At 43.3% G+C, this 20,199-nt stretch overlaps 1 protein-coding gene across 2 annotated transcripts in view; it reads left to right on the top strand.

Annotated features, from left to right (window-relative positions):
• The window catches only part of toc (toucan), a 494,668-nt gene that overhangs the window by 467,717 nt on the left and 6,752 nt on the right, over positions 1-20,199 (top strand). For both annotated transcript variants that reach the window (XM_065229539.1, XM_065229538.1), the window contains exons 8-9: positions 14,259-14,442; positions 14,505-15,282. In XM_065229539.1, coding sequence (XP_065085611.1) covers positions 14,259-14,442; positions 14,505-15,282 — 962 coding nt within the window. The remainder of the gene's footprint in view (positions 1-14,258; positions 14,443-14,504; positions 15,283-20,199) is intronic.

Genomic DNA, 20,199 nt, shown 5'->3' with positions numbered 1-20,199 from the left:
GACATCAAAACTACCTTACGTAATCCTACATCAAATCTACGGTCGTGTCTTGGATACAACCTCTTACTTTTTTATATGTATTCCGGTATTTTGACAAGAAGCGGCGAGGTTACTTCTTATTTTTATGAATGTCTTCTTTTGCTAATGTCCTAGACTAGAAGAAACAATGTCTAGAATTTATATAATATCGACATTTAATCGAAAGCATAATAAGACGTCTTCAGGCACTACAAATTGACCAATATTTCGAAATTTTTCTTTAACCTCAGGGAACTTCGTAAAACTTCAAGGACTTCTAACAAGTTCAGGGAAAATCGTAAAAATTAACGAAATTTAGTAGAAATTGTGGGAATTTCATAGAGCTTCAGAAAAATTCGTAGAAACTCAGGGAGCTTTGGAAAATTACAGAAAACTGCGTAGAAATAGGAACTTGGGATTTTCGTAGAAGTTAAGGGGGATCCTCATTATTGTTCGGGGATCTTCATATATTTTCAGGACACTTTTATGAAGTCTCATGAGCCTGAAATAGTTCAGGAAGTTACGTATAAGTTCAAGAAATTTCATACGTGGAACTTCGCGGAAAATTTACGAGAAGCGTAGAAGTGCAGAAAACTTTGTAGAAGTTTTGCGCATTTCGTAGCATTTTGAGGAGCTGCATAAAACTTCATATAAGTGCAGGGAAATTAGTAGAAGATTTAAAAATAGTTCAGCAAAATTCTAAGAACTTCAGGGATCTTCGCTTCAGTTTAGGGAACTTTGTTGCAGTTTGTCAGATATCTTTCTTCAAAAAATTTCAACGAATTTCTTGGAAGATTTGGGAACTTCGTTAAATTTCAAGGAACTTTGGAGATGATGGGGGTCTGTCCAGAAGTTCGAAGATGTTTAGAGGTCCACGTAGAATTAGGAGATATAGAAACAAAAAACATGGAATTTGTTATAAATTCAGAGAACGTAGAAGTTGAGAAAAGTTAGTAATACTTAAGAAAGTTTTGTACAGGGATGGACTAGAAACTAGACCTTTGCGCCGATCAAAATATTTTCGGCGGCGTGATGCGTTATTTTCTGCCAGCGGCGGTGGCGTGGATCGGCGTGAGTTTATTTTTAATGATTGGGGACATTTAAAAAATGTACACAGGTTAGAAGTTTTCGTCATATTCGAGAAGTTTTCCTCGGAAAATTGTCGGAAAATTTACTCATTCTATGAGTGACCTACTGCACGTCTGGTTTTGTTGAAATCAAAGATTGGCAATTTCCTCCGAGATTTCCGGAACCTGTTCCAGGGGCTTTGGGTTGTCCATTCTGGAATTCATGTACACCTTCTTTCAATTCTTATCTAAACCTACAACTTTGCAACTTTGGTTCTATCTTATTGCCTGAGCTTCGTAAAAAGAGTGGGTACCCGGGTACTCCGTCACCCGTTTAAGGGGTACAAATAGTACATGGCCCCTGATTAGCCCCTCCTTCACCCACATTTTTTTGAAATTTCACCAGATCGTTTGTGTTAGCATTTTACAAGATGCCAGCGATCATCATAGCTCTGGAAAATTTGGAGTGATAGTGCAAATCCGTCATCATGTCGGCCATATTTGGATTCCATTTGTCCTCAAATTGGAACAACGTAGGGGGTGTGTCGTATAACGAAAAGTGAACAACTAAAAAAAATTCCGGCTAGTGACCCATTCGGCCTAGTGGCCCATTCTGCCTAATGGCGTTCGTCCTAATGTTTGTTCAGCCTAATGGCATTCGGAGGAGTGATGTATATATTATGTCACGCTCTAAGGAAGGAGGTGGATGTAAGATTTTGTTTCAAGCAATGTATTTGGTATAGAAGAAACGTGACAAAGGGGTGACCGGGGGTAATATTTTTGACGTAGGACTACGTCTGTTATTTCTATAAGGGGGAAACTTCGTGAAAACCAAAAATAGAACATGTAACAAAATTGTGAAAGATTTTGAACGTTAACAACTCAGCTGCCCCTGCACCAATTTCAACAATTTTATCACCAATCGATCATAAATATTTCTACGCATCTGTAAAATTTAAAACTATCATTTTTTCAAAATGTCACTAATTGAAAATTGCACGAATGTGCAACTGTTGCTATGATAATTAAAATCGTCACTGATTGCATGCGAAAAGCGATTTCCCTAACACTGATTTCAAAGTTGAATTCCATCCGGTCTCACCAAACGGTGTTTTTTCAATCACCACGTGATGAGTGGTGATGTTCTCCAGTGCACAACCTAAGGCTCCCCACAAGCAGCCGTCCAATCAATAGGTGCTGGTAAATTTTCGTTTTGTCGAATTTGCAAATTCAGTGCATCACTAGAATTTGAAAATGCAAACAAAGTGAAAATTGGCCTTATCGGTGTTTACGTCACTTTGTCATCACACGGCAGTATGTAGCGACTATAGGTAATCGGTGTGAACAAAATTTTAAACTTGATACACGGCCAATGAGATCGACCCAAATTTGAGATAATTTTACTCATAAATCGCAAAAAGTGCAGGGAACTCAGCGATGAGTAAATTTGCCTTATGTTTTTCCAGTTTTTTTTTCAGGAAAAAAACCCCTAATATAAGAAAAGGAAATATTGAATTCTCTCAGTCTATTGGTACTACTCCTAGACTGAGAAAACATTTTCATCAATTTTCCTCATTTTCCGGTAGATTTTTTGAGGTTGGCAAATTTCCTTATCGCTGAGCTGCCACTCATCGCAAGTCGGTCCCAGTTGCGTTCTTGCCAAAACAGAATTTTTCAATGGAAGTGCTAATCACCCATAGATTCGTTATACTGCATGAACTCAGCAACTTTGTTCTGGAAAACTTAAAAAAAACAACCAAACAGGTTGTCTCATTACATACGAAGCAGTGGTACGAAGCTAACTTAAAACGCGTTTTTCTCGGGTTGCTGATTTGTGCTATGGGACGGACTTGCCATGAGCGACACTTTTTGCGATTTATGAGTAAACTGAACTCAAATTTGGCTCGATCTCATTGGTCGTGCTTATGACTGTAGTGTAGAACGATAGCAGGTACGAGCCTGATTAACTCGGCTAGGGAACCTGTTGTCATAGTTTCGTTTTCTCCCGACCCCTTAGTAATAAAATGCAGAGTGAGAAAGGGTTGAATCGATGCTCAGCCCCCTATTTTCCAGAACCATAAACACTGTTTTTTAGCATTTTCTCCTACAATTAAAAGTAATTGACGTGAAATCCTAGTAGGATAGATGCACCAGTTATGGTTAGACGTTCCGATTATGGTGTTCTCAGATTGTGGCTTATGTAATTGCCAAATGGCATAAATGGAACATACCATGATTGGAACATATATCCATGACTCAAAAAAATTGAATTGAAGTTAAGAATTCTACTTGTTAATGTTTAAGATCAGCATTCAGTTGCTGTACTATATTTTGTTTGGAATACAAAAGATAATCATCAATTAGAACGATTATTGGAAATGTACCTCTTTTTTACATGGCTTTTTTTTTATAAAGTTCCTACCGAAACGTCGTTTATTTTCATCCCAGATTCTACCTCCAGCCGCATAATCAGTGTTTGAACAAGCAAGTTCAGCACTGATCGATCTAGTGGCGCTTAGAGAAGAAAGCCATAAAATGTTTTCCGATCAGTTTCTCTTATGTACCTACCTCACCCTTATGTGCCTGTTTAATGATGCAGCTTGTTGCACCAATACTAGTGCAGCTGCAGGGTTGCTTCCACTCACTGCGCTAAAAACTATGATTTTCGGAATTATGAAATCATTAGAAGTTATATTGATAGTTTGTACTTGTAAGTTACTGTTGCCGCACGACTTGGTAGCTCACGCATTGACATGCACAACAGCAGAAGGCTAGAGCAGGTGTGTGTGTTTCTGCTAAGATTCGTGGTCGTCGACTTCTGATGTGTAATATCTACATTCCACCGGATAATAGCCGTAAAATCGATCTGATTGAAGAACACATTGCCACCGTTAGGGAGCTCTGTGAAAATGCTTCTAAGGATGACACTGTCTTCGTGTGCGGCGATTACAATCAGCCTCGTTTGGCTTGGTCAATAGATGAAAATGGCATTCGGCTAAAAAATTCGACGCTTTAAAATTACAGCTTTAACCGATGGTATGGACTTCTTGAACCTGAATTAAGTTAACGTACAGCTACAATCGATTTGGTTTTCGCACCTGAGACCCGTTGTGCTGTGGTATATGCTGCTGAGGAATCTCTGCTGTCAATAGATCCTCATCACCCCCAACTCAGCATTCGCATTAATGTTCCAGCCGAATGTCCTAGCTCACTCCTGGTCGCGAATGAACACGAAAGAGCACTCAACTACCGCAAAATCGATTTCGACGGACTTATTGCTCATCTGTCTGGCCTAGACTGGAATTGTGTCTACGACAGTGTAATAATTTCTGCCAAATCATCCGTCAATGGTTGAACACAAACGTACCTGCAAAGAGAAAACCTGTCTCGCCTCCTTGGAGTACGCGTCTGATTCGAAAATCAAAACTTGAACGCAATCGATGGCAGCGTCGTTTGCGGGCCCATAAATCCTCATTTACAAAAGCTAACTTCAAACGAGCGAGTGATGACTACTGAAAGTTGAATGCAGCACTCTACAAATCACACGTTCTACGGGTGCAGTTTGGTTTACGCCGGGATCCAAAATCCTTTTGGGGCTTCATAAATAGCAAGAAGAAAAATCCGTCAATTCCGCCCAATGTGGTCTATGACGGCAGGGAGTGCAAGAGTGAAGCAGAAGCGTGCGACTCTTTTTGCATCCGTCTTCCAATCAGAGCCATCGTTCGACGCCGAGGCCGAACTGGCTGCGTCAAACATATCGCTGGACGCAGTTGATCTGGACACGTTCAAAATATTGCCTGCAATGATTATCGGTGCGTCTAAAAAGTTGAAGAGTCCATTTGCTCCTGGCCCGGATGGAATTCCTGCTGTTGTTCTCCGTCGCTGTGCGAACGCAGTAGCTGAGCCGAGCTAGAAACTGTCTTACATATTTCCTGTGCACAAAAGCGGTGACCGGCGAGATGTCAGAAACAACCGTGGTATAACCAGCCTTTCTGCCGCTTCGAAGCTATTCGAGATCATCGTCAGCGATCATATTCTGCGTGCTACACAGACCCACATCTCGACCGATCAACACGGATTCATTTCCGGCAGGTCCGTAGCTAATAATTTCTTGGATCTAACTACCACCTGTTTTGCGGCTATGGAAGAAAAAGTGCAGGTAGACGTAATCTATACGGATCTGAAGGCGGCTTTCGACAAAATCGATCACAAAATGTTACTCAGGAAATTATCACGATTGGGAACCTCGAATAGACTGGTGTCATGGTGTTCATCGTATCTGACTGGCAGGGTGCTCCATATTAAGCACGGACCTTGTGTTTCATCGCCATTTGCTAGCACGTCCGGCGTCCCACAAGGAAGCAATTTCGTTACTATTTGTCATATTTTTCAATGACGTTACATCTTCACTTGGCTATAGATGCAAGCTCATATATGCTGATATATGTGGTGGTACGCTGCATCGAGGATTGTCTTCACCTGCAAATGTTGCTCAACATGTTTGTTCACTGGTGTCGCTTGAATAAACTTGTCATCAGCATCGCAAAATACCACGTGATGAGCTTCCATCGTTCCAAAGACCCGATCATTTATGAATACCACATCGATGATACTGTGCTTGATAGGATGGACGATGTGACCGATCTTGGTGTTGTGTTGGATTCGAAGTTCTCCTTTCATTCCCATTACGCATCGGTTATTTCCAAGGCAAACCATCAACTTGGCTTTATCTCCAAAGTTGCCAAGGACTTCACGGATCCACACTGTCTAAAAGCGCTATATTGCTCCATCGTGCGATCGATTCTATAAAACACTTAACTCGTAAGGGCTCCAAACGACGTTGCATGGAACCTAAGAATCGAGCAAGTCCAAAAAAGGTTCATGCGGCTTGCTCTCAGGAATATACCATGATGTGATCCGTCTAACCTTCCAGCGTATCCCGCTAGATGCCGCCTGCTTGGTCTTGAAACGCTTGATCGAAGACGAAAATTACAACAAGCTACGTTTGTCGTTAAACTACTCAACGGTGACGTCGCTCCTTGACTTCCGTGCTTCAGGTAGGATATTACGTCAGCGGTCCCTGATGCACCCGGAATTTCATCGTACTCTGTATGGTTATAACCATCCTATATTTGCAATGGTTCGTTTGTTTGCATCGGTTGAACCCGCGTTCAATTTTGGTATGTCAACGCCTCAATTTTTAAATAGAATAAGAAGATTGAACATAATTTAGGTATTCATTAAGACTGTTTGTCAGATGTTTTACTAAACAATAAATAAATAAATAACAAGAAGAATTTGTGTGTTTGACACATACAACCTGTCAATTTAGATTTCAGAGAGTCACAATTAGCAATTTTAGGATTCGTGACTCTCTTCACATACTTCACAATCTCTTCTTGTAACTTCCAAGTTCACAATATCATTATAACATCTACACACGAAATCACAGGCTCCCTGTTTGCTAAATTTTTATTGAGCTTTTGAACAGCTGAAAAACCTATCTTAAATTTCACATTTTTACATTTGTTTCGATACAAGGATAGAACATATATTTTGCGGGAATTCTCGACCCGATTCGCACCTTCCTCAAAATTGTCCTTTGCTCGCTTTCTATGTTCTATATACTATTTTCACACTGCCGTACTTCAACGGAACTTTGTACTTACTTACGCCAATTCACTCGGTCCGTGGTTGCTTGTTTCCAATTTCTTGACCGTCCCACACTTCCAAGATCCTGCTCCACTTGGTCTAACCACCCTGCTCGCTGTGCTCCTCTTCGTCTTGTACCGGTCGGATTCGAGGCAAACACCATTTTTGCGGGATTGTTGTCCGGCATTCTTACAACGTGTCCCGCCCATCGTACCCGTCCAGCTTTCGCAACTTTCTGGATACAGGGTTCGCCATAGAGTTGCACCAGCTCGTGGTTCATCCTTCGCCCCCATACACCGTTCTCACATACCCCGCCAAAGATGGTCCTAAGCACTCGTCGTTCGAAAACACCCAGTGCTTGCAGGTCTCGTGCCCGTAGAGAACTACCGGTCTTATCAGCGTCTTGTACATGGTACATTTAGTACGGGGGTGGAGTTTACCCGACCTCAGGGTCTTCTGGAGTCCGTAGTAAGCACGACTTCCAGCAATAATACGCCGACGAATTTCTCTGCTGCAGTTGTTATCCGACTTCATCAATGATCCGAGGTACACAAATTCATCCACCACCTCGAACTCATCTCCGTCGATTGTCACGCTTCTGCCTATGCGAGCCCAATCCCGCTCGGTTCCTCCAGCTAACAGATACTTTGTCTTCGACGTATTCACCTGTAATCCAACCTTCTTCTGCTTCACGTTTCAGCCTGGTGTACTGCTCCTCCACGGCCTGAAACGTTCTGCCGACAATGTCCACGTCGTCAACGAAGCAGATGAACTGGCTGAACTTATTGAAGATCGTGCCCGCATGTTAAAGCCCGCACGTTTCATAACACCTTCTAGCGCAATGTTGAACAGGATGCAGGAAAGACCATCGCCTAGTCGAAGTCCTTTGCGAGTTTCAAACGAGTCCGATAACGCGCCCGATATCTTCACGCAGCAGTGCGCCCTGATCCGTCTGGTCAGCTTCCCGGGAAAACCGTTCTCGTCCATAATCTTCCATAGCTCTTCACGGTCAATAGTATCATAAGCGACCTTGAAATCGATGAATAGGTGGTGCGTAGGGACTTGATATTCACGACACTTTTGGAGGATCTGCCGCAACGAAAAGATTTGGTCCATTGTCGATCGCCCGTCCATAAAACCGGCTTGATAGCTGCCCACAAATCTGCTTGCTAGCGACGATAAACGGCGAAAGCTGATCTGGGAAAGCACTTTGCAGGCCGCGTTAAGAATAGTGATCGCTCGATAGTTCTCACATTCTAGTTTGTCGCCCTTTTTATATACTGGGCATATTACCAACAATCAATACGAAACTAACGATTTTAAATTGGCTCACCACTTTAGTAGCCTATTGGTCCCAAGCAAACGATTAACGTACCCTATTCTAGTTGAAATTCTATTACTACACTATGTTTGTTTTGATTCGCTATGAAAGTTTGACAGATAACATCAGGGGTGTGTGGATTCATGCAGAACATGCAGGGGTGAGTGAAATAGCTTGGGACTGCTTGGGACCGTTGTTCTGGTACTGAGTGAGCCAAAAATAATAATGATTTTCTTCGGGACCCAGTGGTCTTAGAGTTGATGATATTACTATTATATTACTCCCTCTTTCCACTCCTCCGGTAGCTGTTCTGTATCCCAGATCCTGACTATCAGTCGGTGCAGACAAGTGGCCAACTTATCCGGGCCCATTTTGATTAGTTCCGCTCCGATACCATCTTTCCCAGTTGCTTTGTTGTTCTTAAGCTGTCGGATAGCATCCTTAACTTCACCTATCGTGGGAGTTGGCATGTCCCCCTCATCCGCTGTACCGACGAAGCCATTCCTGCTGTGCTGCTTCCACCTTTCAATCACCTCACGTTCGTCCGTTAAGATACCCCCTTCCTTATCCCGACACATTTCGGCTCGCGGCACAAAGCCTTGGTGGGATGCGTTGAGTTTCTTGTAGAACTTATCGCTGTATCGAACTTGTATAACGATACAACTGCTCCATTTCTTCGCACTCCAGCTCTTTCAGGCGGCGCTTCTTATCTCGGAAAAGATGGGTTTGCTGTCTTCGCTTCCGTTTATATCGCTCCACATTATGACGGGTTCCTTGCTGCAGCATCGCCGCCCGTGCTGCGTTCTTCTCGTCCAAAACCGTCTGACACTCTTCGTCGAACCAATCGTTCCGTCGATTCCGCTCCACGAACCCAACGGCGCCTTCAGCAGCGCTTTCACGTTGCTCCAGCAGTCCTCAAGAGGGACTTCGGTGAGCTCTCCCTCATCCGGCAACGCTGCGTCGAGGCATTGCACGTACTCAGTTGCGACTTCGGGCAGCTTCAGTCGCTCCAGATTGTACCGTGGCGGGCGTCGGTACCAAATGTTGTTGGCAACGGAAAGTTTTTGGCGCACCTTGACCATTGGAAGGTAGTGGTCCGAATCGATATTTACGCCGCGATAGGTCTTGACGTCGATAATGTCCGAGAAGTGCCTTCCATCGATCAAAACGTGGTCGATTTGCGATTCTGTCTACTGTGGTGATCTCCAGGTGTACCGATATGGAAGGCTATGCTGGAAGTAGGTACTACGTATGGCCATGTTCTTAGAGGCGGCGAAATCGATGAGTCTAAGGCCGTTGGCGTTCGTTAGCTGGTGAGCGCTGAACTTTCCTATAACCGGTCTGAATTCCTCCTCCTGGCCGACCTGAGCGTTAAGATCTCCGATGACGATTTTGACGTCATGGCTTGGGCAGCTGTCGTAAAAAGCGTCTTTATCGTCATCGTCACTTGCTAAGTGAGGGCTGTGCACGTTGATTATGCTGACATTGAAGAAACGGCCTTTGATCCTCAATTTGCACATTCTGCTATCGATTGGCCACCACCCAATCACGGGCTTCTGCATTTCGCCCATCACGATGAAAGCAGTACCCAGCTCATGTGTATTGCCGCAGCTCTGGTAGATGGTATAACCATCCCTATACGTATGTACCGACGATCCCTTCCAGCAAACCTCCTGCAGCGCTACGATGTCGAACTTGAGGACCCTCAATAAATCGGAAGAAATGCGGGTACTTCCCAAAAAATTGAGAGACTTGCAGTTCCATGTTCCGAGTTTCCCATCATCCGTTCCGTTCCCGTTGCTTGGGTCTATGCCGATTTTTCCGGTCCGTATTTACATTGCTTGCTTCCTGTACTTTTGTTTTTTTACGGCTGGCTTGTAGGGCCTGCACCAACCCCCATTGTCTCGCCGGGGGACCATCGTGCACAGCACTGTTTAGAGTCTCACGATGGCACCAGGACCTTGATCAGCCGCTCCTAACATGGAGAACAAACGCCGTTTTGAGCCGCACCTCCATGGTGAACAGACGCTCGAAGACTGCACTCTACGGAGAGAGGAGTCCCCCCCCCCCTTCCCTGTCAGCATTCGACCAAGGTCCCACCGGGGTTGGTTACCCGATCTTCCCTATGGTTACTCGTACCCCAGCCGGCACCGCGGAGAGGTAGGGATTGGAGCTACTGGACAAGAGGCTAAGGACCGCTAGTGGGGTCTATTTTATACCTGTAGATACGCGAAGTATCAATGGTACGGATAAAATGGGTATTCAACGGAACTACCAACTCTATATTTCCATCTCCTCATCTATCGTTTAAAATGTCCAATTTAAGTCTGATATTGACGATAAGCATGTAAATCGTAAATTAACGTATGAAACAATAAAGGGTGTCTTAGAAAGTATAAGCACTGTTTATTATTGGATTAAAGCAACATTATGTAAATGAACTCAAGTTTGTATTTCATATATATATATTATCTATAGTATTCTTTTTCAATTTGATGAAATTAATCTGCAGTTCCTTTAATCGTACGCCACGGAGCGAATTTTTGATCTGACGCTGCCCATGAGCTTCAACACAGATTCCTTGGCGATAATTTTGGCCACTTTTTCAAATTATTCGATTGAATTCGCTGCTTTAAAGATACCCGTAGACACACCTTGGAAAGGTCCCAAAAGGTGTCGATTTACCGGGCCTCCGGACAATTCGAAGCATGCATCTCTTTTGGCACGTATTGCACATTGTTTTCTTTGTACCAAGCTACCGTGTCTTTAAAGTAGTGCATTGACACCAAATCGGACCAAAATAGTACAAAATGACGGATCATGGGCCGCAGATGCCGATCCAAACACTCCCGAACTTAAATTTCAGTGTTCATTGGCGTTGACGGCACCGTCGAAAAATCGTCTCTTCTAGCAAATATTGACAGTTTCTTCTGGCAATTTTCGATGGAGTGAAACGATAGTACGAAGTCCGCCATATTTCACGCACAGTCTTACGTTTGCTTATGGATTTTACCATAGTAGAGTAAAGAGCTATAGAGTCACCGTCAACGCCAATAGACATGGGTGTTCAATGGCCTCCAATGGCCTAAGGGGCCTCCCTTAGCTTAGTCGGTAAAGACGCAGCAACAAAGCAAGACCATGCTGGAGATGGCTGGGTTTGATTCCCGGTCCAGTCTAGGAATTTTTCGGGTTGGAAAATTTCTCGACTTCCCTGGGCATACACGGAAACAAATCCGATTCCATTTTCATGAATAAAAAATCATGAAATGAAGAAACTTGCCATCCCATGAAATCGTACACACTTAGAAATAACTACTTTTACACGAGACGTAATCCATATTGGACGTAAATCAAAGAACGTAAACAAACATTTCATGTAAAATTAATGTCGTTTTCGTTTTTGCGGTGTAGCAACACCGGTGCTACACTGCCGTACACCGAAATATTTTAGGGTGTAGATATAGGATGCACCTTTGTTTACAAACAAATGATGTTGAGCTGTCAAAGATTCGCACTTATTCCTGCTTACACTACACCAGTGCTACACCGCAAAAACGAAAACGACATAAGTGTTCTCAAACCGAAACATCAGCTTGTCGACGAAGAGAACGTATGATTGAATTGATTTTCACGTCTCTTTCAACTGATTCTTATGTCAAAAGGCCCGCTTACATGTGTCGGTCTCAGGGAACCGAAATTTACATGACTTTTTAATAGTGTGTAACAATGATTCATGATTTCATAATGCAGTGGAATCATGCCCGCTACATGCTTTACACGTACTTGGCAAACCGTGTTCATAAACCACACTACATTGGTATCTCTTGTACGCCTTTTGTCTTCCATCTTATGCAAGTACTGATAGTATAGTGGTCAAAGTGTGGGTTTAATGATCTCAAGGTTGTTGGTTCGAATCCAGTCTGATGCTTTATTTTATTAATTTTACATGTTTTGGTTAAAAGTTAAACCCATGAATTTAGCTCATGGTTTCAACTCGGATGATTCATGATTTTGGGAATGTTTGCTGCGTTACGGAAAAGTTGCTCATGATATCATGCAGATTATTCATGGTGTATTTTCATAACATGAAAACACGCTGTGTTCATGAAATCATGAGTCATTTTTCTCATTTCGGAGATCGGATTTTTTCCCGTGTAGAAGTATGATTGGACTTGCCACACAATTATACCAATGCAAAAATAGTAGAATAGTAGCTCTCAATTAATAACTGTGGAAGTGCATCTAGAACACTAAGTTGAGAGCACACAATAAGCTAATATGCGATATGCAATAAGCTTGAAATGCGAAGAAGAAGAAGAAGAAGAAGAAGAAGAAGAAGAAGAAGAAGAAGAAGAAGAGAAGTTCAATGACTTTGACAACTTGTCACACTCACATATCGATTGCCAAACCATACCCTTCGCACCATTTTTTTTTTTGTGAAAATTGATTTATCGGCATCGTCAAGTTCCTGACCATCACGAACTGTGTAGTATTGGTCTCCTGGAAGCGTCTTGTAGTCAAATTTGACGTATGTTTCATCGTCCATGATAACACACGCCAATTTTCCACACAGCAGACTATCATATAGCTTCCGAGCTCTCGGTTTGACGGATGCTTGTTTCTGACTCCGTTTTGCCTTCTTCTGCTTCTTGAACGTTTTCAGTCCGTTGGACGTTACTCTTCAATGCTCTCAATTTTTTGGCCAAATCTCGAGCAGAGGCACTTTTCTTAATGTCGAAAGCTTGGTGATCTTCTGGTTCACTTTTCGGTCTACCGGTCATCATTAGTTAAATGCTATTTTCGGTTTAATAATTTTTCAGCTGCTTCCAAACCCAGTAGAATAATTTCTGTGTGCAATGATTTCATAATTGCAAAAAACATAGTTTAACATAGCGAAGTGAGTGGAAGCAACCCTGTTTATGGGCAAGATTATCCCATGAGCTACCTAGAAAACACACTGCCATCGATATATGACTACTTTACCTAAAGTAAAATCTCCTTACTGTCATCATTCCTGCCTGCATTGTCCTACGAGAAGGTATGGGGTCCTGCCGTGAATGTCGATGCACGTGGGTAGAAACCTGTAATCCACTAACACTCATACACGTAAATGTCACTTCACGGCTTACACACGGAAATTTTGGCGAGCGTTCACACAGGTACAGGTGATGCGTTTGCTTCCGAACGTGTTAACATCGTTACAGATTTAGTTTAACTGTGGCTATCGAGTGGTAAAAAACTAAAGAGACTTTCAAGCGGTGCAATGTGACTTAAGTGCAATGTGACACTTTATTTAGTTTAAAATTTGTCAGTTGAAGATACATTTCGATCGATCAAAATGTTTAATCTTATGGATATGAACATCACTGAGTTGAAATGGGTAAGGCAATTTCCTTCGAAACGGACTACAGCTGTTCAATATTGTTGGATGGAACTACAGTCAACTCTCGTTTAGGCGTTACATTTGAGAAGAAAATCAAATATAGTTCAGAAGTGTCCATTCTGCATAAAGAATTTCCCAGTATTTGACGTTTTGGTGCACTGATGTGATTTGGAATGTTTGGCAATCGTCTGCTCAAGTAATAAGTACCGACGACAAATCCGCTTTTAAATGTTACTCAGGTAGCAGGCAGCCACCCAATCCAGCGGCTGGCAATCGAAGCCCATCATTTCATCTCAGCAATAGATCCCCATATGCTAGCGATCATCAAGAATTCCCATTCACCAAGCTTAAGTGTCATCCAGAGTAGACGCGACATGCGATGCGATGCGAACGAATTCAAAAGATTTCTTCTCTATGCACTGATTGCATCGCGTGTCGCTTCTACTCTGGTGGCCACCTTAGAGCGATCGTACCCTACCGGTTGGTAACCGAAAACGGCATCGTTCACGGCACAGTTGGTTCAGTCACACGGAACGGAATTGATTGCCTGTGTTTTATTTATCTGCCCTTCTCGAATTTTACACGAACTGCTTCCATCGAGATCACTCGCAGATTGATCTCATTTCATGTCTTCGATTTATTCGCAGTTTGTCCTCCGAACGGGGCGTGTTATTTCCACCGTTGACTGTTCAATCCGCCACACGGAAAGGCGCAATAATGTTCCAAAGATTCCATTTCCTACTGGTTTGAGTAGCAGCTGACGAGTGTACCGAATCTAATCAGAAATACTATTTTCTTCTCCTTCTCTCAATTGCAGCTGGATGCCTTTTCCTGTCCCAATATCAAAAAATCCCATCAGAAGACCACCCATGACCTGCTAGAGACCAAATCAATGCTCAATGAGGAGCGCAGCACGTGCCAGTCGCTCAAGCAGCAGCTGCTGGAGAACACCGAACGGGAGGCAGAACTTCAGGAACTGCACCGATGTGAACTTAGTAAAGGTACGTTTCATTCCTATGACTTTTATAAATCCATTTAAACAATCCCATCTCGCATCTTACAGTGGAAGCCTGTCTCAGCGAGCAGCAACGCTCGGCTGCCGATCGGACCACAGCCCTGCAGGCGGAACTGCTCCGAAAGGAGCTGGAAGCGGACGATAAGCTACGATCCGCTACGGAACAATACGAATCCCGTCTGGCCGAGCGGGAAGCGGAGCTCAAGCAGTCGCATATGCGCGAACAGGACCTGCTCCAGCGAATAAACGCCCTCAGCTGCACGGAGAATGAGCTCCGCGAGAAGGTGCACTCCAGCGAGCTGGACTATAGCGAGCGCCTTCAGGCCGCAGCATTGCGCGAACGTGACCTTACCGAACAGCTAAAACATCTCAATCGGCAGATGGCGGAAGTGCGCCGAACAACGGACGCTCGGCAGCAGGAGCTAGAGGAGAAAGTTAGCCTCACACAGGACGAGTGTAACGTGCTGCGGCACCATGGTCGGGCTTCGTTGGAACCATCGTCGCCACAAGAAGACCGAGAGACGTCGCGATATTCTCTGCGTGGAGGATCCACTGTTGCTGCGGAGCTTTCGTTCACCGGGGTTCCGCTGCAGACGAACCGGTCGTCGGGAAATCTCAGCCCGGCACAGGTGCTGCAGGACGAGGTGAACAGCCTGCGGTGCGTGCTGGACCTGAAGCAGCGGGAGATTTCCGATTTGAGAAAGCTGACACAGGAATACGAACGCGATGCGAAGGATCTACCGGGAGCGTTGGTGAAGATCTCCGCTCTGGAGTCGAGGATCGAGGATCTCCAGGTGCAGCTCAAGACCAAAACCGAGGAGGAAAAGTAAGTGGAACACGCCCATTTTGGTTGGTGAACGGTGGGGTAGATTTTAAAGCATCTCCTGTGAAAAAATACGCAAGAAAGCGTACTCACAAAAAGTTCAAAAATTTGACCGAAAGTTCTTTCAAAGTGTTTTTATGTTACATCATGCGCGAAGTTTGCGATTTTCAGAGTTGGTTGGAAATGCTTTCAAAGATGAAGCTTTGGTGTGATAATTTATTAGCTAGAGAATGGTGCTTTTGGAGGGTAGGTAGATAATTCCGTTAGAGTACGGCAGTATGAAAATTGATTAGAAGTTGAAAATGAGCGAAGGGCCATTAATGCGACAGATCAAAGTCAAACGTAACTTCTTTTCAATTTTAATACTGCCTTACTCTAACGGATCTATCTACCTACCATCTTCTAAGATCATTCTCTAGCTAATAAATTATCATACTAAAACTTCATGTTAGATAGCATTTCCAACCAACCCCCAAAAGCTCTTGTTCTAACATTTTTTGTTAATTTCCCCCAGACATTATATGTCTCTAATTCTGACTCAGACGTCATTTAGATCAGAAATGCACATTTTTTTGAAAAATTTCAAAGACGCCAGTTTGAAAATTTTACAATATCCAAAATGGCCGAATCTTAGACAAATTTGAATCTTTGTCAGCTCCGGCAATCGCTGTAATTTGTTTCGAGCGAATGTAGATTGATCCGGTTTGAGAACCGTGCGAGCTCTAAAATAGCATTTTCTAGCTTTACGCACGACGTTACGGAGATGCTGTAACTCAGATGTCCACCATGGATGCTTGAACGAATAAGGTCTACTTCATCTACTTCGTCGACGTGGAACAAGTTCCTCCAGAATGTTGTACAATTTCTCATTAAACATACGTACCGTTTCATCCGTATTTGTTGCACGAAACATTTCAATTCCAATCGACGTTCATGATAGCGTTGTTCTATTCTGGAAAGCTCATTGACGATGTTTGAGTCACTGGCAAGTTGCATGTAGGAGCAGGGCCCCAAAAAGTCACTTTCAATCGAAAATCGCTTTCGAATTGAAAGTCACTCTGTCCTCTCTTCGAACAGATCCCCGTCAACATCAACAGGACCACTTTCGATCAGTTTTCTTGCTGTTTGTTTTGGCTTGACTCGTGTTCATTTCTTCTTTCAATGTCGAATGAACTTACTATTCGCGCAGTTTTTATGACTTTTGTTGATTGTTCACTCGGTTCATTTAAGCGTATGCGCATAGATCTGTGCTCGTGGATCATTGTCGGGTGGTTTGTTTACCCATCAATGTGGGTATTTTTTGAATCGGGGTGACACCTAGAAATCAAAAATTGATATGCGACGCCGTTTTGAAATCCAAAATGGTGGCTTCAATTCAAGAAAAAGTGGGAAATGCTGTCAAATACTTATCAATAAAGATATTTTTGGAATCGGGATGATGTCTAGAGGATGAAAATCGATATCCGACGCCATTTTGAAATCCAATATGGCGGCTTCCGATTTACGAAAAAGTGGAAATACAGTCAAATACACATCAATATTGGTATATTTGTAATCGGTATGAAGTCTACAGATCGAAAATTGATATGCGACGCCATTTAGAAATCCATGATGGCCGCTGCCGATTTCAGATTTAGTGGGAAATTCTGTCAAATACCCATCAATATATGTATTTTTGAAATTGGGATGGCGTCTAGAGGCCGGAAATCAATATCCGACGCCATTTTGAAATCCAATATGGTGGTTTCCTATTTCAGAAAAAAATAGGAAATGCTGATGCCGTCCCATCAATATGGGTATTTTTGGAATCGGGCTGACATCTGGAGATTGGAAATCAATATCCGACCAAGGGGTTGGTCACTCTACACAGAGTGCCAAAATCAAACTGGGGCACATCGGGGTGCAGTCATTGACGTTGTTTGGCACCCATGGTTACAATTTTTATGACCTTCAAAGTTACTGGCAACACTGAACTTTTTCTGCGCCTGCGCAGTGTGCATGTGTCAAAATTTGTTATTGACGTTGCCACTCCTAGCCAAATTATTTTCAAAACAACCGTGAATCTCCACCAAGTCTCGCCATGGATTCTCAAAATCGTTACAACCGTGACGGCAGTCGCATCCACATTTCCTCTCATACGAAGAACAGCTGACAGCGGTATCTTGACCTAACCGAGGTTTCCGGCCATGGCTACACGAACTAGTGATGCAGCTCCCACGGCTGCGGCTGCTTCCAATGCTGCTGCTGGTCCGTCTTTTTTGACGAATTTTAGAGGAGACGGACCAGCAGAAGGAACAGCAGCAGCAGCATTGGAATCAGCCGCAGCCGTGGGAGCTGCATCGCTAATTTGTGTAGCCGTGGTCGACGCTGGAAATCTTGGGCCAGTCACGACAAGCGGTGCTTGAGTTTTAATCGGAAAGTCAACAACCAAACAAAATCTATACCATCCGACCATTCGAACTGCTCGAATACATCCATGGCGGTGGCTGCTACATCAACCATTCCATCGTCCAACATATAATGTTGGAGGACCGTCTTGGCAAAATCTCAAATAGTTCAACAAATTTTTACTCTCGTTCCTTTTTGCACTTCCAACTAACTCAATAAGAAATTATAATTACGAATCATAACATTAACTACCCAGAAAAAGGAAAATCCTTTCTTTTCTCAGAAAATAAGCTTCCGCTCTTTCAAAGCTAACGTGTTTTCGGTGTTTTCGTTGCTCCACGCACCGTTCATCTTCTTGGAGGAGGAGAAGCACAGTTTCATAATGAACGGGAGTTTTGTGCATTTGTGATCATCGCGCTGTGGTTGCACTTCATGATGACGTTCACCGCCAGGGCTACGCTCGGGAACTCGACCAATCCGGAGGAGGAACTTCCCGATTTCAGCGGGAACATTCGCACTTCCGACGGGTGGCAGCCCTTGGTGGTGAGTGCAGTCAGCAGCATATCCTCGGACGGGTGGGTTATTGAAGAAGTGGAGAATGCGATTATTGCTGGCCTGGGAAGCGATTGTTCTTGGAGGCGCTGTAGACCTTGAAGCTGATCGAATTGTCCTGCAGGGTGTACGGGTTGGTGGACTCTGACAAGTAGTTCAGCTTGGAAAATTGGCTGGTCCGTTTCAGGTCAGCGGTGCGTCCTTCATCAGTCCAACGTGTGTTCTGGCCGGTGTTGGTTTCCAGTTTTCCGACGGATGATACTCGGGCGGTGAAAAATTCGGTGCAAATCCATTTCCTCCGCCGACTCCCAGAAGGATTGGTCGACTAATGATTGACGTTCGTTGTGCGGGGTCGGCCTTCCGCCAAAGATGGAAGGATCGTGTAGCAACGGAGCTCGTCCGTTGCCGGCATCCTTGGAGGTGGATGCATCCAGTGTGTAGTCCCAACTGGAGTCCGTGTCGTTTTTGAAAACATTGAAAAACAAAACAAAAATAAAAGCTGTTAAAATACCGGGTTGCCAAACAAGGCATTATTCACAAGCAATCAAAAGTCAGTTCAATGACTTCTTGACACTTCCGGTACAACTGTGGCACACTGAGGTACACTGAGAAAAAAAGTTGGCGCAAAACAAGTGTGTAGAGTGACCACCCCTTGTATCCGACGCCATTTTGTAATCCATAATGGCGGCTTCCGGTTTGTGAAAAGTTGTAAATTCTATCAAATACTCATACAAATGGTTTTTTAGAATCAGGGTAACGTCTAGAAGCCAGACGTCGATATCCGACGCCATTTTGTAATCCAAGACGCCCCTTCCGATTTGCGGAGAAGTGTAAAATATTCTAAAATATGGTTATTTTCAGAATGGGGATGAGGCGTTGATGCCGAAAATTGATGTCACGCCGTCTTTAAAACCAAGATGGCGGCCATCAGGTTTCAGAAAATCTGTAAAATACTGTCAAATACCGATCAATGTGGGTTCTTTTTAAATCGGGCTGACATCTAGAAGCCGAAAATCAATGTCTTCCGATTTCAGAAGAAGTGTCAAATAGCCTACAAATGGCATCGAATATCGGCATCTACGTGTTGTCCCTGTTCCGAAAATAACCATATTGTAGGGGATTTGACACTTTTTTCTGAAACCCCATGGCCGCCATTTTGGATTCGAAAATAACGTCGAATATCGATTTTCGGCACCTTCACATCGTCCCCGCTTCGAAAATACCCATATTGTACACACTTAGAAAAATTCATGTAAATTTAGATGCTCTGAGACTGACATAGGGTAGAGAACTACTTCGGCCTAATCGCCCATTTTGGGCCTATCGAGCTGAAAACTTCAAATAAATCCATGATTTACGATACTTTTGTTAATAATCTACGGAACGAAGTAAGTGAGAACGCGTGATACAAAGATTTGCACCCATTATTCTTAAAAAACAAAAGAAACGCTCCGGCCGAGTTTGGCGTCAAGAAGCAGTGTTGGACTTTTGACAATATCTCAACGATTGATTTCTCTTTATCAAATCTTACGGTACGTACGGAAAGGTAAATAAATTTGGAACCCATCAGTAATAATAACATTCCGTTCGGTGCTAAATTGCGCTAGATTAAGAAATACTAAGTGCGGGTTGTGCTTAATAGGCCGGAAATGGGGTAGTTAACCCTATACGAGCATCAATTTTGACATAAAATTTAGAGTCGGTGTATAATGAGTTACGCCAAGAGTGAAGCCAAGTCTACCTATTGAACAGTCAAACCGGCTACCTATCGTGCAAAGTAAACAAATATTACGATGCTATGAAAGGTCCGCGAAAGGTATTGCAATAAAATATAAAATATAATCGAAGGAATGCTCATATACACGCAGTGAGCATTAAAATGTCATGGGATACCTTTGGTACTGATCAGTAATTAGAATGTGTACTTATTTTTTGTGAAGATTATTTGACAAAATCACTTATATAATGATTTGCTACAGC

Source organism: Ochlerotatus camptorhynchus, unplaced genomic scaffold (assembly GCF_037179485.1).
Source record: "Ochlerotatus camptorhynchus isolate MF236.1 unplaced genomic scaffold, CSIRO-AGI_Acam_v1.1 ptg000316l, whole genome shotgun sequence".
Lineage (NCBI taxonomy): Eukaryota > Metazoa > Arthropoda > Insecta > Diptera > Culicidae > Ochlerotatus > Ochlerotatus camptorhynchus.
This window is presented reverse-complemented; position numbering and strand designations above follow the sequence as displayed.